Source organism: Lacerta agilis, chromosome 5 (genome assembly GCF_009819535.1).
Source record: "Lacerta agilis isolate rLacAgi1 chromosome 5, rLacAgi1.pri, whole genome shotgun sequence".
NCBI lineage: Eukaryota > Metazoa > Chordata > Lepidosauria > Squamata > Lacertidae > Lacerta > Lacerta agilis.
Genome location: NC_046316.1, coordinates 22518982 through 22545294, shown reverse-complemented (window position 1 = coordinate 22545294; position 26313 = coordinate 22518982). Strand labels below are relative to the sequence as shown.

General features: G+C 41.0%; 1 protein-coding gene across 2 annotated transcripts in view; it reads right to left on the bottom strand.

The window, feature by feature from the left end:
- The window catches only part of BICC1 (BicC family RNA binding protein 1), a 115693-nt gene that overhangs the window by 56055 nt on the left and 33325 nt on the right, over window positions 1-26313 (bottom strand). For both annotated transcript variants that reach the window (XM_033148842.1, XM_033148841.1), the window contains exons 2-3: window positions 13370-13416; window positions 4063-4132 (exon numbers count right to left, since the gene is read on the bottom strand). In XM_033148842.1, the coding sequence (XP_033004733.1) occupies window positions 4063-4132; window positions 13370-13416 (117 nt within the window). The remainder of the gene's footprint in view (window positions 1-4062; window positions 4133-13369; window positions 13417-26313) is intronic.

Sequence of the window (26313 nt, the reverse complement as noted above, 5' to 3'; positions counted from 1 at the left end):
AGTTCAGTGCCATGAACCATACTGAAAGCAAATTCACTGGTTAAGTCCATGCAGCTATTTCCTTAAAGAAAAACAAACAAAAAAAACCCCTTCACTTAACTGTGCTCAAGCTGCCAAATTCTTTGGAAAGAATCATTTTACAGAACTGGATTCTCTATATGTTAGCCCCCTAGGTAGACAAAGTCTTTTGACATTTAGAAATAAAGAATGATCCAACAGAAAGGGTCATATTAAAAAACACACCTAGAGAAGAACAGCGTACAATTCTTTAAAATAGATGAGTGATTGCAAAAACAACTAAAATTGCTTGTTTTAGAGATTCTCAGCCAACCGTCTAACCTTAAGAAAAATGTATTTACTACAAGAAGTCACTACAAAAAAGACACAAAACAATAAATTGGCTTTAAACTTATGGATTCTCTCTTAACAGGTGGGGAGGTCTTTATGCAGACATTAACTGTTAAGACGCTTCAGCGTGAATGTTGAAAAATGAGTCTAAGAATTGTGTACATTTAGAAGGAAACAGGTTTTGTTTTTCTGTTCATTCATCCCACACACAAAGTATCTCGGGGAAAAGACATCTTAGTCAATCTTATTAACCTTGCATATATTTGAATATAATCAAATTTAAAGGAAATAACACTGTTTTAAGATTATTTTACACATGCTACAGCCTGCATAATCTTAAAGAGCACAGTCTCCATTCTTAAGGTGGAATACCCTTGAATATTAAACTTTTTTAAAAAAAATCATTTTTTTATAAATTGGGATACCCCTTTAATCAATTAAAAGGTTTTATAGACTACCTGATAAACATTACAGACCTAAAATACCCCCAATCTGAATTTCAACATGCAAGCCCAGCACTAGGTGTCCTTCATGTAAAATTCTAAACTATATAATTCCCACAGATGTCACCACTATTCACTTATGCATCTTATATGTCAATATCCTTAAACTGATCCCAGTACAGGACAATCTTCTGTGACACATGCACATCTGGTTGCTGTTATAAAAGAGAAGTGCTGCAATAGTTTATTAATGCAATTACCAACTAATCTTTCACTTTCACATCAAACTGGATGACAATAACCACTTCAAACCAAATGAACATGGAATACTGTACAAGAGGCTTCATATGGAAGAATAACAGTTGCAGACCTAACTCATGTTGAAGGCCCTTTTTATAACAATCTTCCCAACAATTACATCCACCCATGGCTAAGACCGCCGAAGGGACGGTCATCTCTTGCAAAGACCTGCTTTTTGTTGTCTGATGTGGAGAGGTACATATCTTTTAGAACATCCAAATTTCTTGCCAAGGCTTTACAGATTCACGTAATAAAAGTTAAAGGGGGAATGGAAAATGATTTATCCACTAAAGGTCAGGGAGCAGGAGCTCTGGAGCCTGACTGGTGCTTCCCAGGTATGTAACACCTTCTATTGTGTGGGTCTGTGTTCCCTCCCCCTACCTGGCCAATCCCTCTGGCAACACCTCCCCCAGGCGGGATTGGGTGGCTGACTGGGTAGGCGGAAACCACAGGTATTCAGCCCAGGAAGGTGAAGCCAGCCCGAACTACTAGGAGCTGCTCTGGGATCCAGGCGGCTGCTTGCAACCACGCAAAAGTAAACCACTATTATCATTAGTATTATTGTTATTATTTTTATGTGTGTAATGGCTGTTTGCTAAACACAATAAACCAAAAAGACTGACAGAACAACAACAACAGGGTGGCCAATTCATACTTCAGTAACCTCCAACTGGACTACTGCAACACTGTCTAGGTGGGGATGCTCTTGAAAAAGAGCCCAGTACCATCAATAGGTCCCAAACGATGAAGCCAAACAGAGTGCATCACTCTTGTTGTCTATAGTCTCCATTGGTTTCCTATTCACTTCCAGGTTCAGTCAAGGCGCTGGTCACCTTTAAGCCCCAAATGGACCTTCTACCACAATGTGCTCTCTCATAATGTGCTTTCAACAACTGCTCTAATTGTCCCCAGCTTCTTAGGTTTCACAGGAGGACTTGAGGAACAGAGTGTTATTGACTGTGGCAGTGATGTCCAGTGGCAGAGCTTTGCATGCGAAAGATCTGAAGTTCAATCCTTGAGTGTTTTCAGGTAGCGCTGGGAACAACAGCCAGAAATGCTGCAAAGCCACTGCCTGTTAGTGCAGCCAGTACCAAACTGGATAGACCAGTGGTCTAAGGCAGATTCCTATATTCCAAATGCTTTCCCTAGGGAAGCCCACATGGCCCCATCACCACCAGCTTTCAACCCCAAGTGAAGACTCTGATTCCTTTAAAGAAGGGCTTCCCATACTTGGGTCTCCAGCTGCATTTGGACTACAGTTCCCACCATCCCTGACCACTGCTCCTGCTACCCATGGATGATGAGAGTTGTAGTCCAACAACAGCTGAAGACCCAAGTTTGAGAAACCCTGCTTTAAAGAGATGCCTCGCAGAAGCTGGACAAAATTTTTGCTGTTTTTTGTTTTACTGCTGATGAACCAAATTTTCTAGCATGATCTGCAGTGACACCTGATTTTGTTATAGCATTTTATAATTCCATTTTGGTGCTGCTCCAACTGTTTCTATGCTGTTAGCTGCTCTGCTATTTGCTAGTGATGAAATGCTGGACATACGTTTTCAAAATAAAAAAGTCAAAATATGGATGTTGTCTGCGATTTCCTGGATGCTACTGAAAAATCAGATTGAGCCATTTCATTTTCAACCTAACAAACCTTTTTTGTATGTATAAAGCAAATAAGCAGCTTGCACACAGGTAATGTTATAGTTTACTCAAATTTGATTTAAAATAAATAAATAAATAAATAATACTTTGTTCTTGCCCAGTTTCCCCAAAAACATACTGATTAATTTACAGCAGATGAAGACACAGAACTACACTGATTTCAAACATGGCATTGATTTAAGTACGTTTTTGTTTTTTTGCAAAAATGGGGTAACCATTTTTATTCAAGTCTGAACAGCAATAGATATTATTTCTTAGAATGGCCCATCACTGTACCTTCATTCTCTCTCTCTCTACAAAAACTCATGTGAGTACACCTTTACAGGAAAATATATGGGCTGTATTCAGCATAGTGCTAAGCAAAATGTTCTGTCAGCACAGGGATTTATTTCTGCACAACAGAACATTCTCCTCCTCCTCCTCCTGCTCACAGGCCCCTAAATATACCCTGAGGGATCCCCCAATCCTGCAGAGTAGTTTGCGGAGCAGGGGCAGGAATACCACTGCATTCATGCTAATCCCTGCACTAATGCAGCTATTTAGTTGAATACTGCCCCTTACGTCCTGTCAGTGCAGTGTAATCCCCGAGGTTACTGAATAGGTTGAGGTGCACATCTGTCTGCATTCAACTATAAAAACACGTCTGCAAGCTTGCAGCTGAAAAGACACTACCACTCAGGCCACAGAATAATAGCTGGATTTAAAAATCTGATTGGAAAGTACTGTCTGAACAGGACCAAAAGCTTGCTCATAATGTGGTGTTTAATCATGAAGAACTAGCAGGAGCCAGCTATGGCACAATCTTCTGCTTCACTCACCCACACAACCTACTTTCTAGCATTAAGAGGTTTGGCGTCTTAGATCACTAGAACACAGTAGATAATTCTAATGTCTGGTATTATTATGAAAATCTTGACATCTCAGTAGTCACCATAGCATGTTAACAACCTTGAGGTACTACTAAAAAGGTCCAGCTTTTCTATGTATTCAGTTCTCAGGTATTCAACACCTTTGTCAATATCATCACTAGGTGGAGAGGTTAGCAACCAATTTTTTTACAAACTGATGCTTCTAAGTATTAAAATGCCTTGGAGAATTAGGCCATACACGTGAAGCTGAATTTGTAGCATTTACAGGCTCTAGAATAGGTGCTGGCAAATCTGGAAATGCAACCAAACAGGTAACAGGCAGAGTATACTTTTTAGATACAAGGAATTCAGCGCACATTTACATACTTATGTAGATTGGTTTCGTTGTGACTGTCATAAAATGTGCATCCAAATTACCATAATCTTACAAAACATTTTACCTTTCTTTGATTTTGCACCAATCTTCAGCTTGGATGGCCAAGCAATCTGAGTGTTTGTTTCTTCCATAATCTGTTAAAAGGACAACAACAAAAAAACAGTTTAAAATACCCTCTGTACTTTACTGCTGACGGGAGCAATATCTGGTAGTTTTGAACTGCTAACATGTTACCAAGGAATAGCAAGATAATCAGATGTTTGAAGATTAACCAAATGTAGCTTTGATGGAAATTATGACAAACCAATTCCAGGTGCCCCCCCCCATTACAGTATTTGTTTTCTGTATTTGCAGGGACCGAATCCTCCTACTTTTAAAAAAACAGCAGGTGAAGACTCAAACTTGCAGGCTCCTTTACAATCCTAAAGAGCTTTGTTTATTTTAAATATTCCTAGTCCTCATAGTGGGCAAAAATGCTGTTGGATTCAGGTCCAGTTTACAGATGCCCTTCCATAGGCATATGGTTGAACACTGTGAGAGCAGGATTAAGTCCTTTGGCCTGATCCAACAGGACTCTTCTTACATTCTTATGTGTGCCTCAGCTGTTTGAATTTGGGAATGCCGACCTTAAAAAATAAAAAAAATCTAGTTTCCAGTACTGTAGTTGCAAGAACATATGACTGTAGTTACAATTAAAGAAATTTCAGGTGCATCCTTTGCTGGCCCATTAAAGCAAAAGCTTTTAAACACATACTCCTAAAAATCCCGTAGTCCGTGTTTATTTCTACTGCCTATATCAATAGAATTCTTTAAAGCCACTATTTCCAGAGCAGGGTGCCATGTGGAAAAATGGAGAAATGTCAGCCAAGGCTTAGTACACTTTGCTTTGTATGGATTTCAGCTGCCATGGGATAATAAATTGCAGATGGAAGAACATTTCCAAACGAGTGAAATTCTACCATGACACGCTTCCTATTCCCGAGAATTCCCAAACCCAGATGTGAAATAAGAAATCCAGTGGAATTAAGTTAGAATGCTAAGTCCTTCAGGCCTCTGTGGGATTTCAGCTGACAGTCAAGAGATGGAAGCATGCACAGGTCCTGACTTCCAAAATTTTAAACTGTTTGAAATAAATAGGTTGGCAGAGCAATACTTCCTATCTGCCCAACTGGCATAAATGCGACCTTCTCAGTGGTTATTTCCATGCCAGCTGGGGTCCACACAAAGGTTTTCTAGCAGCATGTTTAGTATATCACATTTGACAACCCCCTGAAGTTGGGCACCATTTTACGGCATGCTAAAATATGCTGTTAGAGGATCTATGTGAGCAGAAACCTTGTACACCAGCAGGGTGGCTAGCCTAAGGCCCTTTACATGGACTCCAGACATCATCAGTTCCAAGTCAACACAGCCAATGGTCAGGGATGATAGCAGTTGAAATCGGTGTTAGATATTAGCTAGGTACTTTTTGCTATTGGAACGGGTCCAGCTGCAGCCACAAGGAAGATCTCCGGATGCCAAGCTGGCAACTGACATCTCCATCTGGCTGGCCCCTCCAGCTTTCTTAAGCAGGTAAGCAGAAGAGTTTATTCACTGCATTTATATCCCACTTTCTTCTCCAATGAGTACATGGTTCACCCCCTTCTCAGGTTAATCCCTACAATAACCCTGTGAGGTAGGTTAAGAGGCTGTGACTGTCCCAAAGTCACCCAGTGAGCTTCATGACTGATCTCCCAGGTCCTAGTCTGACATCTAACCACAACACCACACTGGCTACCTAGAGTACTTCTGCTATGGGGCAGCTCTATAAACTAGGTAGGAAAATAAATATGGGGAAAGCAAAATGTCATTTGGAGAAGGATCTGAAATATTTTCCTTGACGCTTGAATTTGTTTTATTCTAGATTGTTTTATTTGATGTTTTAATGTGTTGTAAACTGCTCTGAATTTTCCCCCCTTTAAAATATAAGGCAGTATACTAATGAAATGAAAAGAAACAACAACTCCTCCTCCACGGAGGAAAAAAATGGCACCTAGACATTCCTTTGTGGTGACATTTCTTTGTTCCTGAGCTTAAGAGTACATGAGGAAATTACATGGGTAATTTTCAGTGGCTATGAACATGTTTAAACTTTATGTTATAAACTCATTCTTAAAGACACATCTTGCAAGTGCAAAATCACCACAGGCTCTAAAACTGCCTTCACGTTAGCGACTGGTTGCGTAAGCACCTGAGTGAGCTCTTCTGCCCACATCTACGGAACAGCTACTACACTGCCAACATGTTTGCCTACCATTCCCAAACATGATGAAGACGACACAGTTAGCTGCAAACGAGAGCAATGCCCTTGGATAAATGAAATCAGAGTTGAGATTTTAGAAGTCTAAATGGGTATCTTGAAAGGTTTTTAATAAAGAGCCAATGCTAACACAGGCCCATTTCCAATGCACAGATGGGGGTGGATCACAGTTACTTTGAATCAAGGAACAACAATTCAGTGTTGTGCAGAAAGTGGGATAAACTAGATTACTTCATTGTTTTTCATCACGTAAAACCTTTGGGTGTACTTAAGTTGGCCAAGATATTCTGTGTTTGGCCTTTTCAGGATACAACCTTTTTTTAAAAAAACAACAACTGGAAGAGTTTGAGGGGAAGTTTAACTCACATTTATGCTCTTGCTTGCAAGTAAGTTGGGAACCTGATCTTGGCTAGCAGGCCTGGAAGTGGTGAGAGTTAGAGGTGTGGTTAACAGTGTTGGACTAGGACCTGGGAGACCAGTTGCAGTGAGCATTTGCACAGGAGGATGGCAGGTGGAAACATGCAATCCTCCGGACACACTGCCAAATCCTATCCCAGGTAATGCTACATGACACCTCCGCAGCAAACTGTTTTGGAAGCCAGGGCAGAGCACATTCCATATAGAAGACTATTTAAGGCAACTACATAGAGAGGGTTTAAGCCGATTGGGTACGTTACAGAGTTCTCATATCCAAGAGAGCTCCTAATTCATAGTTTTTGTAGCCTGGGTTTGGCACAGTATATTATGAACCAGATTAGCATTTAATTTAGCTCTGAAAGGAGTCATTAGCGGCTCTTGTGAAGCAGCATGTCTGCTCAGCATTCAGGCAGTCAGATTTCCATCCACTACAATCATTTCAACATATTATTTTAAGCAGCTTAAGCTTTATAAACTTAAACAAAACCAAATGATTGCTACTAAACAAAGTGATTCAGACGTCTGGCTTAATCTACATCCCTACACAGAAAATCCACTAGAATATCTAGGCAAGTTAGATACAAAGGAGCTTTGCACATTAAAATGATTTCTGAATATCTACTAAAAATGCTGTATATTGTTACGCAGGCCCCAGAAATGAATACACTGAATGATCAGGCTCATGAAAATCCTTGTCAGCCACTGCATTGGGTGTGTGTGTGTGTGTGTGTGTATGTGTGTGTTTGTACACACACACAACACAGAGAGACAACTATTCCTGCTCACTCAATTCATCCTCATTTTTATTGCGGACAGATTGCATGAGCAGACATAGGGAAACATTCAGATATGGGGAATATTGCATTAGTGTTCCTGATGAAAGTGCTTCTGTCCCATTTCCTAATGTTCCTTTCACACTGCAGTACCTGGTGTGTTATGGAACTTTGGCTTTTTGAGCAATATACCAGCATGTCGCACTAAATTTCATTCACAGCAGTGGGTGCGGTATGACACAACAACGACGGCCATTGTACAATGTTGCTACTCCCACACCCTTTCCGTGCATGCATGTTTCTGTTCCGTCATGAAAACAGCAGGAAAGAACTGGTATGGCACCCAAATTTCATTACTTTGCTCCAATAGTTTTCTAGGTTAAGGGGACAGCAAATGGTTTTTTGTTTTTCTTCCTGGGAACAAGTAACATGGAAATGAGCACTGAACATGCACTATGTTCTGTTCATTTTCCTGAAGGGCTCTTACGTCACGTGAAAGCTCAAATCATGTAGAAATTAACAGTTACAGAAGCATCAGAGAAACCAGGGGAGGAAGACGTGTCATGTGAATGAAGCCACACATAAACACATTTCTTTCTTCATGTGTGTGCATATGTGCCAATTCATGCAACACATTTCCCATGCAACCCTGAGACTCACTCTGATGGAGTTTTGTTGTGAAGTGGCTCTAGATGGTGCAATCTGCCCAACCTAATTCACTCAATTTCTAAATCAGGAAAGCTGACCACTGACCACCAATAGCATAAAAAAAGTTAGAGGAAGCTAACAGGTCAGTTCTGAGAATAAGAAACATTATTGAACCGGATTTATACTTTAGCATCAAAACCCCTAAGCAGTTTACATAAAGAAACAACTAAAAGTATCAAGTTGGCCTTAAAGAAAAGATCAAAGTAAATGCAGCCTAATTATCATTCCCCTCCATGAAGGCTTTTTTCCTTGCTCTTGTGGTGTGCTTGAGAAATCTGGTGCTCTCTGTTGTTGCCTGGGAAACTGGACCCTATTCACCCCTATGCTGTGTGAGTGTGTCACGCGCCGTGTCAGAAACTCAGATATATAAGCCAGGTACCAAATGGCTTATTAAACCAGGGTTACGGTCGCCAAAACGGAATGCCTAGTTGCCGTTTTTAGGCTAGACAGCTTGATAATTGCATTTTTCAATATGACTTTTTGGTTCCTGAAATTCATTCTGCTTGTGTGGATAAAGTATAGCAGGTAGAATACTACAGGATGTGTTGCTAGTGTGTGAAAGCAGTCAAGATCCAAGGATCCCCAGACATGCACCTCCAGAAGGTGGTGGTATCAGGCACTATCCAGGTGCCCAAGCACTTGGTAGCCAGGTGCAAAATGTACCTGGTGCCTGGCAAATTTTGAACACTGGTCACATGATTATCCCAAATGTGTGGGTTAATCTGGCAGCATCCAAACTTGGAGTCAGGGGCCTGCTGAAAACCTTTCCATGCCACCAAGATTATACCAGAAATTAAGTAGACAATATTTCTGTAGTAGCCGGTGATCTCCTATATTATTATTTTTACATAGATTTTATTGTATATAGTTGTCATAAACTGCCTTGATTTTTTTATTATATAGCAGTAATTTTTATATATATAAATAAAATGAAAATGAGTCATTGCCTGTACTAAACCCAGAAACATTAATGCAATAAGAAAGTTTTTCTTTGATCGGATTTCCAGGAAAAAGCTATGGACAAAACTGGCTGCTACAACAATTGACCGTCATCTTCTCCTTCTGATAATTAATCTCCACTCGAACACCTTCCTGAGAGTCAGGATAGATAAGGGTTTAGTGTCTAACCCTATTACCACCTCCAGGGGAGTAAGACAGGGCTGCCTTTTGGCCCCTGCTCTGTTCAACTTTTATCTTAATTCGTTGGTGGCCCATATGGCCAACAATGCTTACCATCCTCCCAAATTAGCAGGCCGGCCTCTAAATGTTCTCCTGTGCACGGATGATGCCGCACTTTTGGCTAGATCTCCGATTGGGTTGAGGAGAATGTTAGTAGCACTCCATGAATACTGTGTACAACATGAGCTGCAACTCAATTATGCTAAGACTAAGGTTATGGTTTGCTCTGCTCGACCAAAATTGCTCTCGTGGTCGATGAATGGTGTTACACTGGAACAGGTTAACAGCTTTAAATATTTGGGCCAAGTAATCCGATCAAATAGGTCCTTTGTGGCTCACAAAGAGTATATATTTGCAAACGCCTCTAAAGCAGCCATGATGATCAGATCTTTATATGCTAAGAACCAGGCCCATTCTGTGAAAGTTGCCTTGAGGCTCTTTCAAATGAAAGTCCTTCCTCTTATGTTGGTGGGCATATCCCTGGGAACACGTAGGGACTTTCTTAGATTGGAAGCTGTCCAAACTCGATTTCTCAGAGCTATTCTCAGGATTCCCCCGTCTGTAGTGGGTGCAGTCATGAGATTAGCGGTGGGCTGGCAAGCCTTTCGATATGTGGCCCTAAAGCCCAAACTTGGGGTATGGCTTAAACTTTGTTTTAACCCGGTAGGCATGGCACCCCTGATACTGAGGGATGATTTCCAATCCTCGTGGGAAAAAGAGATTTTAAACGAAGTGCATACTTGTGGACTGTCACATCTCTTTCTGGAGTCTATGACATTTACTCATGCCAAAGCTGTGATCTCAAATCGGATTATTATTTTTTTAGTTAAATTGGCCCTGAGCCTTACTGACAAGTGATTTAAATCGTGATTTAAATCAGTTTGATTTAAATCAAATCCACCCTGCGACAGCAACAAACCTGGGATGGTCCCCCATTTGTTCTATGTGGCCAGCCACTCAAAGCTCTGGTGCATGCACTTGTATGATACACATCTGCAACATCTGGTTATCATATTCTCATTGTGTTTTTCAGAGCTTTATCTAAGCTTTAAGCCCGCACCAGAAATGAGAAAATAATGCAGTTTTCTGTGAGCATCCATTATTTTTGGCTTCTTGTTATGCTGCCTCCATTTCTCGATTCTGAAGTGTCTTTTCTCAGAGTTACGGGAAACCAAAGTGAACAACCACCATCCTCATGAGAAATAAACAAAACTGAGTATGATGCCCCAACTTCTTTCTTTCTTGCACAACAACCAAAGGCTTCCCTCCCTGCTTCACAAGTCATCTCTCCAATAAGTGCCCCTTGTGAAAGAGTTTCCAGTTTGGGAAACAACAACTGGGCATTGTTGCCTGAAGCCACTGTATCATATTTCCTCCTATTTACAACTTTTCCATTCTGTGCAACTTCTCTCTCCACAAAATTGACTATTTCACGTGAGAAGTTAAACAGACTGAAGGAAACTCTGCAAACCTTCAAAATGCAAGCTTCTTGAACAAGTTTGTATTTTCCTGTAACCCACAGATGAACAACAAACATTTTTGCCTAGCAATGTCAGCTAACCACAAGCAATGGATCTCTAAAATCTGTTTGAATGTATTATGTAACATGAGTAGCTTTAAAAACCAACATCCATAAACAGCAGCTGACAAGAGTGGATAGAGAGATTTGTAGTTGGGAGCCTGGAAGAGATGAGTTCAGGACTGAACAGTATCAAACTCCCAGGGTGGTCCCAAGGCAATCTTTTTTATCTCTCAGCTTCAGCTGCTCACCTGTAAAGCTCAACCATCACCACCTACTTCAATGGGCAAAACAACATATAAGAAATAGGGGACTGCTGTGAAAAAATGATATCTCCTACATCTCTCCTTGCTAAACTACAACATTAACCATGTGTCTTGACACTATCATTATGTTTATTATAAAAAAGGTAAAGGACTTCTGACAGTTAAGTCCAGTTGCGAATGACTCTGGGGTTGCGACGCTCATCTTGCTTTACTGGCCGAGGGAGCCAATGTTTGTCCGCAGACAGTTTTCCCAGGTCATGTGGCCAGCATGACTAAGCCGCTTGTGGCGAAACCAGAGGAGTTTACCTTCCCGCAGGAGTGGTACCTATTTATCTACTTGCACTTTGACATACTTTTGAACTGCTAGGTTGGCAGGAGCTGGGACAGAGCAACGGGAGCTCACCCCATCGCGGGGATTTGAACTGCCGACCTTCCAATCAGCAAGCCCAAGGCTCAGTGGTTTACACCACAGCACTACCCGCATCCCTATGTTTATAATAAAGGGTAAAGGGACCCCTGACCATTAGGTCGAGTCGCGGACAATTCTGGGGTTGCGGCGCTCATCTCGCTCTACTGGCCGAAGGAGCCGGCATTTGTCCACAGACAGCTTCCAGGTCATGTGGCCAGCATGACTAAGCCACTTCTGGAGAAGCCAGAGCAGCACACGGAAACGCCGTTTACCTTCCCGCTGGAGCGGTACCTATTTATCTACTTGCACTTTGGTGTGTTTTCAAACTGCTAGGTTGGCAGGAGCAGGGACAGAGCAATGGGAGCTCACCCCATTGATCCTGAGTCTCCTGCCTAAAAGTTTACCTCTCGCAGAGCACTGACTGTCTCTGATGTTGGAGACAATGGAATGGATTCAGGGTGTGTTATGTTGGGGGTTTGGCTGATTTCAATGGAAGTTTCACTCCTGACCTGCTTGTCTGCAGTTGACTTCAATGGAACCAAAGTTCAACTAGTTCACTCTGGATTCAGCCCAATGTATCTCAGCTGAACAGAACGGTTCAACAAATGCTCTAGGATATTTGAGGTTGACCTCAAGGGCATCTGTAACATGAAAATCCTGAAGTTTTATTGGGCTTCCCAAATGTGATCACTGATGCATCACAAAATTGTTGCATGTCATTAGATCAGCCTTATGCAATGTCATGAAAGAAGAGCAGGGTTCCAAACTTAGTGAAGTGTTAAGGCTGTCTCTGCACTGTATTAGGAAAAGTATGTGTTGAATAACTGAGAAGTGAGTAAACAAACTGCCGCAGTACAGCCACAATTTAATATGGCCATTTCTGTTTTTAAACTGTAGATGAATGTTTACATACCGAAATAAAAGTTGTAAACTCTGAAAATCTTTTTCTGTAAGCGTATTTGAAACATATTATCAGGTGGAGAGAGACAGTCTCACGAACAATACTCTATAATGTAAGACCAACCCCCTTTCATATGAATGGATTGAGGGGGGGGGGCTGTTCTCGTGTTAAGCTTTTTGAGAGATCCCCTTCAGGAGAGGGAAAAGGGTGAGTGGAAACCACAAATCATGGCTGACTTGTAAGCCAAGCCAGAGTTTGCGAACCCCAGTACAAATGTTCTTAAACCTACCTACTGAAGAACTGCAAAGCTGTGCTTTGAATTAAAATTAACCCTCAGAATTCCCTTGCGTGTGTGTTAAAGGAAAGAAGGCCTTTCAAATACTTCAGAAAACCATACAAGTATAAAAAGATGTAGGACCCCCCCTTAAATGCAGAAATTACCCCCCGGTCATTCATATCAGATGCCAATTCTTAATGTTTAAATACTAGCGTTAACAGCATCACATTTTGGAAAAGACTAAAAGGGCTGACTAATCCTGATCCAGATCTGAAACATGTATTCTCCAACCCAAGATTCCTTGGATTGAGCTGTGGCCGCCACAGTGAAGGCTAGAAATGACTTTTCTGTTCTCCAAGCAAGGGCAGAAAGGCCAGACTCAATGTATCTATACCAGGCTTGGTTAATCCAGTTCCGAATTCCTATTTCTCACTACACCTGAAAATTGCACTGGAGACTCAATGCACAGGCATACGCGTATAATAGGTCGTAACCAAGTCACATGTCATATGGTCCATGGTCCAGAGATAATTTACTTAAAATATCAATCACCATGCCTTCAATTATAATAGTGATACATGTAATTTTGTTAGGCAGAGATGGCTAAATGAAGTTTTGCTTACCTTCTGAAAAAAGTCTTCTCCACTTTTGCCTTTTCCTTCAGCAGCAGCTGAAAAATAAAATGACACACCATTAAACATATGCAACACCTGTCGTGTCATGTAGCATTTTCCTACATGCGTGAATTTTATCTCAGCTTAAGGCAATTCTGGTTATGTCTCTCCTTGGGTGCTTAACAACAGTTTAACAAGGGTTGCAACCCATCCACCATGAGAATTTCCTTGAAAAAGTTACTCTGGCAATGCTGCTAAAAATGGGAACCATTTCTGTCTGGAAGCAGAAGAGGTTTTGCACAGCAATTAAACCTGCACATATGCAAAATATGGTTGGGGAGAAAAGCAGAATGTACACCACAGGATGCTTGGTGGTTAACAAAGACTTCGATTTCTGCCATATTTCCTTGCACTTAACATGGAGGAAATGCCTTTCCAAAGAATTGATGTACTGTCAATGGGGAAAGATTATTGAAATGGGGGTCGTGGTGGGAGAGCTCAAGATCCAAAATGCAATTGGATAGTCTAATTTCACAAAGCCCCTATATGCCCCTGTGTACAGCTAGTTCAGCTCATTTTCAACATTTTTTGATGTGGTCATTTAAATTTGAGAAACATGCTTGGTTTCTCTATTACACTAAAACTGGTGCTCTCTAACAGACTCACGTGCCTATAGAGATCTGGGCAGGTAGCCTGCATCTCTTCAAGCCCAGGGTGGGGATCCCAAAAGTTACTTAGTATTTGCTCAGTGGTGTTTCCCCACTTTTTTTGAACAGCATACCACAATGACTGCAGTGTCATAGAAGCTGCCTTTCATCTATAGTCCACTCAGTTTAAACTATGGTTTTCTATACAGAGGGCTTTAATTTAATGAACTTAAGCCTAAAACTGTCTAGGGTGCACAGAAATTATAGTACAGTTCTTTGGATCTTAGCCTAGGGCTAGATGTAATCTAATGTTTTACTTTGGCTTTTGCATCTAAAATATGCCAGTCTTTGAACTTCCTTCAATGAGCAAACCAAGTGTGTCTGCACATTTGGAAGTATTCTGTTACACATCACTCACACAGCTTAGCCCCTTTATTTAACCATAAAGATACAGTTTCCGAGATGCTCCTTTTGATCATCTTGTTTTGAAAATGAAATTTACCAAACAATTCCAATATGCTTTATAAAACAGTTGCGGTTACTGACCATTGGCGATTATTTTAATGACAAACTAAGACTAACTAGTTGTTCTTCAGAGTGGGAAAACCAGTTTTTCTAGCAAATGCTATGATAACATTGAAACCCATGGTACATATGCTAAAAAGACAAAGCAGGAAAAGTTCATGATCTTGGGTACCAGTGCCAACTTCAACTTAAAACTCGCTAGGGGATGGAGGAGGCAGGCTAGCATAGCACTGGACTGAAAATATTTGAGTTTTCTAGACATGAGTTTAGACACTGGAATACAAAGGAACCTCTCAAAGGTTACTGTTGTTCTTCAAAATATACTACCGGGCCACACATAACAACAAAGACTAGCAAGATATAATGAATTTTGGCAAGACTTTATCCATGCAGAGGAACATTAACAGTGTTCAGTAGCTACTGAACTGAAGTTTGAGATCTACTGTTGCAGATAGCCATTTAAGAGAGGAGAGTTACCATCCCAAATGCAAAAGGGGATTGGAATTTGGAAGAAAGCAGCTCTTTGCTATTGTACCAAGCTGAGCATGCAGGGGCAACTGAAAACAGACAAGTATTTATTAGCGCTGCCATACGCACGGATTTTCCTGGACATTATCGGGATTTCAAAGGCAGGTGTGACGTCTGGGGAGGGTGGGAATTTCCAGAAGGTGGCGGTTTGTTCTGGATCTTTGGAAAGTAAACCCAAAACAACTTTCAGGGTGTCCTGGTTTTTACTTTTTGAAATATGGCAACCCTATAATAATTAATAGAGCCCACCAGTCTCTCTCACACACTAGCACAGTATAGCTTTGAGCGATCTTCCTTTGATTTTATGCACATTGCCAATTTAATTAGAATAAATTTCTGCTGCCTTTAGTCAGAAACACATTGCAACATCCATCACTTACAAGTGATTATAGCTAAAGATTATAGACATTCCCAACAGAACAATATACAGGGACTGCCACTCACAACTATATTCTAATCTCTTTGATGCACATTCATGTATCTCTTCATCTATCAAGCTCTTATGCCCTTTTACATTAAAATTAAACAAATTGCTGGCCTGGCCTAAGCCAACAGTGATCAACTGGCAGTCCTTGGGGTAAATATTGCCCTCCAAACGTGAGAATATGGCCTTCCAGACCCGTTTTATGTCTGGCCCCTACCAAATACGCCAAACTTTACTGTCGCAAATTAAATTTGTTTTCAAAAGAACTAAGGGATTCATGAAATTAATGGAACCTCGTCCAAACCCCTGCAATGCAGGAATCTCAACACAATGTACCCCATCCAATTTGAAACCATACCAGGCCCTGCTTAGCTTTGCAAATGTGCTAGCAGTTTTACTGCTGCACCATGGAGCTAAGTTAGAGAAGTATTCCATGTTACATCTCTCTGGGATTTATATGAGATGATCTGGATATGCACCCCATAATATAAAGAAACTCTACTTTGTTCTGCTCATGGCTATGAAGCCTGCACACTGCTAAGGGGTTGGTTTGTGTAACAAAATATACCTCTGGGTCGTTGTCTGGTGAATAGGCTAACCACGAAAATTCAGAAATTGACAACTCCTGGCCTAAGCCTTTACAGCAAGCCATTTTCTCCCACGCACAGACTCCTGCTAACATGTGAAATTTAACAGACCTTGCATTTTTTTCTGTTACAACATTTGTAAAGACTATTAGGCTTTTCCTAAGAAAGCAGTCTATTGTATATAAATGGCAGGTGTGCTGAAAACTATCTATTTCTATTCAAATATATACGTTAAGCAATTTGTATTTTCAGCTTTACTCTTGCGGCTTCCACGGTTATCATGCAATATTGCATTTCACACACTTCTCATTTTCAGCCAATATGGGGCTGCAAAACGCCTATCCAAAACTAACAGGACAAAGTTGAAACAGGTGTTAACTATTATGGCATCCACGAACTTCAAGGTTTTGTCTACTTAACCATGAGAAAGTACTATTGAAAATCCTTGAGATCAAATTTAAATAAATGATCTTGAAATTCTACTTGAGTGTTATTTCAATTCTAGTCTACTGCAGCGGCCTCTAGTATATTTCAAAGAGTGAAGATTTATGAAGCCAAGTCAAATTTTGTGTAAATTTAGAATTGTTGTAGGTCTTTTGCAAGTGTCATTCATCTTTGGACATGTATTTCTTTCCAAGATTTTTTTTTTGTATTGACACAAACTGCAGAAGCCACCCAGAGGTCATAGTCCCAACACAGTTAAATTAGCACTTCTGGTATTAAGCCAATATGGCCACCATTCAAATGACCCCTGGTGGGTAAATAGAGCTTACATTATAGAAATCTGGTACTAGAGTATCTATACTGTATTCCTAGGTTGTATGCAGCTTTTGAATTTTATTATTGGACATCTAGGACTTGTGTCAATAGTTCCATCCCCCTTTTCTGTGCCAGTCACTGGCTTCATTTCTAACAAACCTTGATTAAAGCTCTTTGTTGGAGAACAAGCCATGAGCCTGGGTTTGGAGTTAACAACCTGGATAACTCAGTTGCTTAGAGCATGATGCTGATAATGCTAAGGTTGCCAGTTCAATCCCCATATGGGGCAGCTGCTTATTCCTGTATTGCAGAGGGTTGGACTAGATCAGGGGTAGTCAACCTTTTTATACCTACTGCCCACTAATGCATCTTCCTTGATGGTAAAATTTCCTTACCACCCACCAGTGCTCGATGGAAGGAGGATTCAGCTTGTGCCGTAGAACCCCCTGCCCACCTAGAATCCTGAAACGCCCACTAGTGGGCGGTAGGGACCAGGTTGACAACCCCTGGGCTAGATGATCCTTAGGGCCCCTTCCAACTCTACAATTCTATGATCTATGATCTACTAAGTCAGCCTGTGGCTTAGCTGCAGACAGTAGAAGCAGCAGAGGAATGAAGTGCTCACGATTTCAGCTGTTTTAACTTAACTATGGTTTAAAAGTGACATGCAAACCAGGCCACTAGCTCAGTTGACTCACACCAAGGATACATACAATAATTTTTAATTAGCTGCTAACCAAGTTTTCCATTTTCATTTATTTGAAATTACGAGAAACTGGTCACAAAGTGCTGTTGCTTTGTAGTGAGTCCTACAGAGCTTCTCTCATTCATCCTAACAGCCTTTGCTACTAAGAAAAAATAGACCAGGAATGGTATTTGGGGCCAGAAGACACTCAGCAAATTTAGGGAGGAGCCTGGATTTGTACCAAGATATATGGATTTGTACTAGGGGTATGCAGTGGGTGCATACAGGTCTCAAGCTGAATTGAGCCAATTCAGATTTAAAAAATCAAAATCTGGGGCTTATCCAAGTCAAAATGGGATCCCTCCATCAGGGGTCTCCAACACTGGAATTATGACAGCCTTAGGAGGTCTGGAAAGTCTCACTTTGGGAATACAGGCAGCAAGTTAAAACAGCTGTTGTTCAAGCATATCTCCTGGAGTATTGTTCTTGCTTCTTGACTTTTTTTTTTTGCTCTTGGGCTTGATGGTTTTTCTATTTAAGAATTCTGGTATTGTTGCTACATTAACTTTCTTGCTTTGTTTTCATATGAGCCGCTTTTGTCTATGTTCCGTACACTGCTCTGGGGGCCAAAGACCCGTGATATAAGTGAACTTCTAAATAAACCAGCTCATAGTTTCAGGGAGGTGTGCATGTTGGAGATTCATTCCCCGTGTCTGCAGTCATGGGATTGTTATCTATCACATGATGGTATGTGTTTTCATTCCACAGAATGGAGACAGGGTGTTTGTGTTACTGTGTTCCGTGAAGTGGGACTATTGTCCTTTGTTCTTTTTGCTGTCTGATGCTGTAGAGAGAGGGAGCCATGTTGCAGTGTTCCGTGTGTGTTTATATGTAAATGAATTAGATTAGTCAAAATGCTGAGTTGCTGACTCTGTGGATCCCTAAGTGTGCTGATGCTTCTTGGCATCAGTCGCTCTGATGTTTGGGCAGAAGAAAGCTTTTGAAGCTCCCGAACAACCGACCAGGAGGGAGAGAACATGCCAGCAGGGCATGTTTTTCTGCCAGGGTCCTACACAAGAGTAGGATGCTCCTGCGAACAGTGCATTAGGCTCTGAGTGTGGCGAGCTTAGAAAACTTACTCATGTTATCCCCTGGACCCGAGTATCAGATGCCAGCCCTTGAGCATGATATAGTAGCAAAGGAAGGTTTCAGAAGGGTCGGAAATAAATACATTTCTCCTGCAAATCCCAAACACTGCCACAAGGTTCCTGTTCTAGGCTTGGGGTACACTGCAACTGTTTGTTGCAGGTCCTGCACTTGTATTATGACAAAAAATAAATTGAGTTCTTATCAATAGGACCTGTATTGCCCTTAAATTGGCCACCTTCAATGTATGGCTAGCTGACTTCACATTTGAAACCGGCCCCTCCAAAAGCACTCCATGTTCAATCTTTGAAAAAATAATAATGAATGAGCCACACTCCATTTTACAAGCAGACGGAGGCTAGGTAGCAGCAGCTCAACCAGTACCACAACATGGTAACTTCTACATGGCTCCAGCTAAACTTACTATATACAACTGTATAGTGCAAACTGGGAAGACGTGCCAAAAGTGGGTTGTCCACAGATGTTCAACTATCTTGCCATAAATGTAGCCCTACTGTTTTTTAAATCCTGCATATTTTACATACTTGTAAGTCACCTCGAGAAAGATATTCATTTCATAAGTGAATAGAGTTCAGAACTGTGAAACACAACAATACTGGTTCTTAGCTCACATGTAGAACTATTACTGACAATTAAATGGGACTAGTTGTCTGCATTAAAAAGCTACTTTTCTAAGTGCAATCACAGAAACAAAATATTGTTTTTGATGGCAAGGAAATGAAGTCATTGTTGAGACAAGATCAAAGCACATAGGAAACTGGTGAACAAAGTTATATTATCACAGCTGCTTGTGTACAGATATTTAGAAAAGTGACTTCTCAATTCTTGCTCAAGCATGAATTCCATAGTATGGAAACAAGCTCCCTGCAGAACTGGGTTTATAGAATCCTCATAGGGGATAGGCAAACACTGCAACATTTTGCTAGAGGTCCTATTTGTTAATAGAGGTCATCACACTACAACGAGAAGAACAAATAAGCTGTGAATAAGGTATGAAATGAATCAGTTAAGGTTATACTTATTTCTTGCATTTGTTATTATCATGATTATGTATACCACACCTAAAATTACTAGGTGGGACACAGGTGTAGTTTTTTTTAAAAAAATAAACCATATTATTTTTAACTTAAGGAAAGTTAAAGATGGATGTTCCCTGCAAGCACACTATCTAGAATGCAACAGATGCAATGAACAAAGCAATAAGAACGCAGCAGGTGAACTCAATTTTCAAATCAAGTCATGTTTATCTGCTGCTAACACTCTTACTGCTTCATTGTTTGTTGTTTTGGTGGACTTGTCTATATACAGTATTCTATGTCCACTCGACCCATCTGGTTAAATGCTTGGTGGAATAAAATCATCTTAAAGCGAATGCCAAACAGGTCAAGGGAAATGGAGCTACTTTGGGTTGCCACTAAGCATTCCAGTGACCCAAACATCCATCTATGGGGGAAGTTTGACTTTTTAATATTGTACCTTTCCTCCAAGGAGGCCAGGATGGTCACGTTTCTCTCCCTGCCACCTACTCAATTTTAACTTCACATAACGCTACCACATATATTCACCATGGGAGTGAGGTAAGTGAGGCTGAGAGGGAGAAAATAAAGGGAGCTGCCAAGGTGAGCCTAAGATTTGAATCTGGGTTTCCCCAGTCTTGGTCCCACACTCTCAGCATTATTCCATTCTGACTCTACACACTCTTAAAATGAAGCTACAGGTAGGTGTTGGTAGCATAATGGTAGTTCTGAGAGGCAGCCCAAACGTTTACAGGTACACTTCTTTTAACACATTAGATCCAGTTTTTGCAGCATTTCATTCTTGCCGAGGTATTCTAAAAACTGAGAAGGCCCAAAGGATTTTTCTCTGCCCTGCTTATGAAATCAGTCAACTCAATCAAGCAAAAGCCAGCACCAAAATAAATGTGAATGCTTATGAGTTCAGGGCCTTTCTGGAAATCGGAGAGCAAAGTTCCAAGTTAAGAGGGGATCAGACACAGTTGCTGAAGAATGGTTTAATTTTTTAAGCCTTTCCTCTCCTCTCCACCTCCAGCGGAGTCGTTCCATTTAGCTGAAGCCACAGTTTAGCTTTGGACATCTTTAACTATGGTTTCAAGCTGGCCTGCTTCAAAAGAACAAAATTAGGCACAGTTGGTTGGATTTAACCGCAGGTTGCTGTGTCCAGCAAACAAAAACAAAGACTTCTAAACTGCTCTTTTCAGCCATGCAGGAGGAAGAGGATGAGCAAAGTTCTCCTAGGCCCATTCAAGCAATGCTATTGTATAGTTAAGTACCACATCCAAAGTAGCTCTATGTGTATCTGAGTTTCAGGCGCATCATCTTAACCAAGAGGTTCACCATCACCAAGACAGTGTAAAAGAACTAGTTTCAATTCCCCATAAGCTATACAAGAGATACTGATAAAGTTCCAAGGAGTTTGCATATATGTAAGGATATAACATGTTTCTTCAATTTTCAGGTGACAGCTCACCACTACATATGACTTCCAGAATTGGCTGCAGCGTTTACATACAGTTATTAAACTGTGAGAAGTAAGCCAACTCTTTAAGCCTTTGCTGTGCATTTCCCCCCAGGTAAATGCACATCCATAAGATAGGAATGAAAAACATTAATCTTTATGTTCTTTCCCAGAATATTTTTCTTTTGCTTATACTGCTACCAAATATGGGGCTTCATTCCTGTGAAGAAATCAGATTATCTTTTATATGCATTCCCATTTTCTCCAATGATCAGTTTTGAAGCATTGTTTTTTAGAAATGGCAGATGTCAAACCTTTAGCTCATCAATTTCTCATCCCCTGTCAACATATTGTTTTCATATGAATTTAGATACTTGTGGGAGAACTGTCCACCACATCAGTGAAAATAACTAAAACTTGGTCAGGCTAGAGATGCCAAGGCAGGGGTGAGCAATCTTTTTCAGGTCTGAAGGCCACATTCCCACAGGGGAATGTAGTCGTAACATCACACATCTGGTCAGCAGATCCATCCTCATCCATTCAAACTCATTCACACCATCCCTGCCACCCCGTCTCCATCTGGGACCTTCATACTCCTCTGGCACCCAGCCATCCATCTTGTTCTCTTCCTTCCTTTCTCTCTCCTCAAATCCACTGAGGTAAAGGAGGGAGTGTCACCTGACTCTTCTTCATCCACCCTGTGGCCAGTTCTTGGTGACAGTGGAAGAGGATGTTCAATGGGTGAGGGAGGGAGAGACACAGGAAAGCAATCACCTACCCACATGTTCTCTAAAGTGAGACAGACTCATGTTCTTCCTCATATTTCAGAGATAGAGCTGTGTCGACTCTGCTGAGTCTCAATCTACCATTAAAATTCATTTCTCTCAAAAGGATGGGTGAATTAATTTTTGTCTGTACTGAAAAAGTGAAAGTTTGTAAACTTAACCGGTCTTCTTCCACCCCCCCCCCCCATACAAGAAAAATCTGATATGCAGAGTGTTTAGGGATACTGTGCTCCTCTGGATAAGGAAACTAATTTATTGCTACATATTGCTCAAACTGTGGCAGTGGAATATAAGCTTCCAAAAGTCACAAGTCAGATTTTAGGTCCATCTGCTAACATAATTCTTCCAGGAGGATCTGTTTACCACTGGGATTTGAACAATGTTTGAAAACAAAGCTGGAGTACTGTCAACATACACTGCTGCCAGATTAAATGGTCAAGAATGAGCATGGAACTGCATTTTTCAAATGTATTGCTGCTGACCAGAAAATAACCAATATGAATTTTAACTCTCTAAGCCTTTTGCAGAAAGCTGCCTAAATACCCAGACTGAAGTCTTTCCAGACTTTTGTGCATTTCCTAAATATTGCTCTTTGCCTAAATATCTAAAGTTCATGGCCAAAATCCAAAGAACTGCACAACCTGCTCTACATGATCAATGCGGTTTGGGAGCCATGTTCATCAAGCAGAAGCTTTCGTTGCCACTCAGGTGCAAATTGTTCTCGAAACTGAAGTGCAGGGGTTCACAAAGACTGGAGCTGAAAGGCCGGTGGACAGTGTATCTTTTAGTCTGTAGAGAGGGGTGGTGGCTTGTACCAGATGTTGTGTGAGGCTTTGGAGAAACCCATAAAACAGTGAGAAGTCTGGCAACTTCCAAATGCTCCAAAGCTCTGCACAGCATCACAGACAAACATCAGAGCAAAGTCTAAAGAAAGGAGGGCAAGGACTCATCCCCAGCAGTGAACACAGAAGCAGCAAGACTTTGTGCTACTTTTACAATAATCTCTGAAGTTCAAGGTGACATCAGAGATGAGAGCCCGGCCATCTACCAAGGGTCACTGGTACTGATACATCAATTCAGCCCAAACTGGCACAAGAGCCAGGTGTTCAAAAGGGGGGGGGGATAAAATCCCATTGCGTCTGTCCACACCCCTGGGCAAGCCTCAAGTAGTTTTTTGGATGTTAGCCTGTATTAACAAACCATTTACCAATCTGGCCTTAAGTGTAACTAGCCTTAATAATGGAAAAACACAGATTCAAAACTATTGCTCCATATTCAGTCCCTGAGGCTTTGAAGTATGCAAAACAACATTTGTATAGTGCTTTCATGTGCTTTACACACATTATCTAGCTATAATCCTTACACATTTATTGTTTTTGGTATACACCTAAAGAACAATGCATGAAGTGGCCATCTAATGATATAAAGGAATCAGCATGGAGTATGGCTAAATGCAATTGGACTTAACATTTTCTTTTGTTTCCAAATTTCCTATATTCAGAATATTCCCACAATGTAACTGAATATTTATTACTCAGTATGTTAATTGTACATGAAATGATGGAAGAGAAAACAAAGTATCATGCACTCCAAGAAACCTGAAACAAATGAAAAATTAAGCTAGTTTGGAACATTGCCCCCTGACTTCCTCTACAGCAACTCCAAAGCCAAGTAACATTTCATTTCTGCATGAGCAAAAAATACTGAGCAGCAAATGATTAACTGCGAGAACTGTAGTAGATCAAGTCAAGAAAATTAAAATAGCACGAAACCATCATAGGCACATCTGTGTACTTTCCTAGTTCTGCACGTGGCACTGTTCACGTCTTCTACTTTATTTCCCAGTTGAACAAAACATTGAGGTTATTGGCCGATCTCAGATGCAAACACATCCATCCGTGCATACTAAAGGTCTGCTACGAGTGTTTGATAGAGTAAGTTGCATGTTTTTAACAAGGTTCATTTTGGTGCAGTTTGTCAGACTGAGGATTTTTGTGTGTGTGTTTAGCAGCACAACACAATATCTAGTACTTTCAAACACATCTTACATGCATCCTCTCCCCTCGCAGTCTGTAAATTTTCATGGTGTGTCAGATGTTTAGAGGATGAGATAGCATAGCATGTGACTTCAGATGCAGCCAGTCTTAAATTTCCTACTAAATATCCCTCTAGCAAAATACTCTCCATGTGTTTCTGTGCTTTGCTCAAAACCTCCTGCCAAATGGCCTGTTCTTTTTAAGGAGACGTAGGAATTGCACTAATTTGGAAGGAATGTCAGGGACCCAACAGGAAAAGCCAACACTACTTCTTCTTTTTTTACCACCCTGGATATTGCTATACATGCCTGTTGCCAGTGTGCATTCTTTAGACAAATCAGTTAAGTAAAACCAGCTCTGTGCATTTGAATTAAATGCCCTTCCATATTCATTTCCAGCTGTGTATTTCAATGCCATCTCTCTTTCAAAAATATGCAGGTGCTAAAGACACTCATTTGCAGAGGCAATGAGTAATATTTTTAAAACCAAGACATGAAGAAACTAATAAGGACCCCAATATGAACTTAATTCCATCTGCCCTCATTTATACTCTCCAAATCCCAAATATTAGCTACTCATCCTAGACAAAGGTCAGCCAGGGACATCAAAGTGCCCAAGGCAGAAAGCCCCTTCTTCACATAAAGCATAATCTACCTGAGTGTTCTCCCAAACAAGTCTTACTGAAATTGACAAGAGAGACACAAAGCTACTACTTTAAGTGATGTGTACATGGGGGAACTCCTATAGTCAATTGTGCCTAAAGGTTAGAATAGAGCATCACCTGCTCTGCCACCCTTAAATGGTCCCCCAGTGTTTGCTAGCTGAAGGAGCTGCCGTATCTGTGCACTGGACAAATAAAGAACAGTGGACACAATTAATTGCCACCAAGACAAAACTCTAAATCCTCTGTTCCATACACTCTAATGGGATGGTGAAGGGAACATTGTTTCTTTGACAGGATGTACAGGACAAACCAATCTCTCTAGGGCCAAACTAAATGCAATTAGCTTCCAATGGAGTGAACAGGCATTTTCTTTCCTATGCCTAAAGCAGGCTTAGGGCGTCTCATCCTGATGAGCACCACAACAGAGGGCATCCCATACCCATACCCATTTCCATTAAAAAACAAAAAGCAAAATCCAGTTGCTAATTGTGCAAATGGTGGCACAATTGATTATGACCTTGGGTATGCAGAGTTCAGTGTCTTGCTCACAAGTAGAATTTTAATCTAATATTCTCTGTTGTTGGGTCCCTCAATGAAGTTGAGAAAATTGCAAAAAAGGAAGAAAATTCTAAATCTGACTCAGGTTGCTAGTACTACTGGTCCTTGAACAAGGTCTTTGCCGGGTAAGGCACAGAAACACCACTATTTAGGGGTTTGTATGTCAAATCTTACAGCTGAATGAGGCTTGGAAAAGCAACATGGATCTAATGCAGGCAGATGATCCAATATTATATTGGGGGCTGAACTATCTTTAGAAAGGCATGAGAGGCTTAATTGGAAACATCCACAATTTTCTAGATCCTTAGAAAACAAGTCAGCATCTCTTCTTCTCAAAAAGCTTGGCACTGGCAGCTGGAAACAATACCTGTATTGACCATATTACCAGAAGCATTCCAGCACAAAGAACACATTTTGGCAATCAATTTACTCTACTTTTTGCATAGTAATGTTCCCAGCTCCAAAGCTGCAGGTAGTTTGTCAGGGACAAAAGGAAATACCCCACTGAAGAACTGAATAAGTATGAATAAATACGGTTTAAATAAGTAAAGAAATAATGGCTGGTTATTCAAAAGGGTCGTGCTAGCATATTTTCTTCCACTGACTGTCTCTTCAAATGAGATTGTCAGCAACAAACAGGTTGGGAGAAAGCTACAGAGGTTGGGGTTGAAGAAAAGCATTAGGCAAGAGAAATGGGAAGCCAGGACTGGCAACCTTTTTGGGCCAGTAGGCACATTAGAATTTTGACTGCTCTTATTCACAAATAGCTGGGTTCAACTAAAAATGGCTGGCAAGGGGCATGGTGTAACACAAAATGGCTGCCCACATCAAAGAGGGCAGAGACAGACGGAACTACAAAAAGGTTTGAGAATGCCCACTGATCTATAGAAATAAGGCACATACATCAGCCACCACCTCTCTTCCACTCAGAATGGAAAGTGGGTGTCATCCAGTGAAGTGAAGCTTAAAGGGGCATGTCTGCTGAAGGAGAAGCTAAGCCAGTGCAAAACAAACTGAGCACAAAGAGCAAACCATGCATTGTGGGGATATATGCAGAGACCTTTTGTGCGCATCATAGGAACAACTGGTGGTTGCAGGTATCGCACTGGAAAC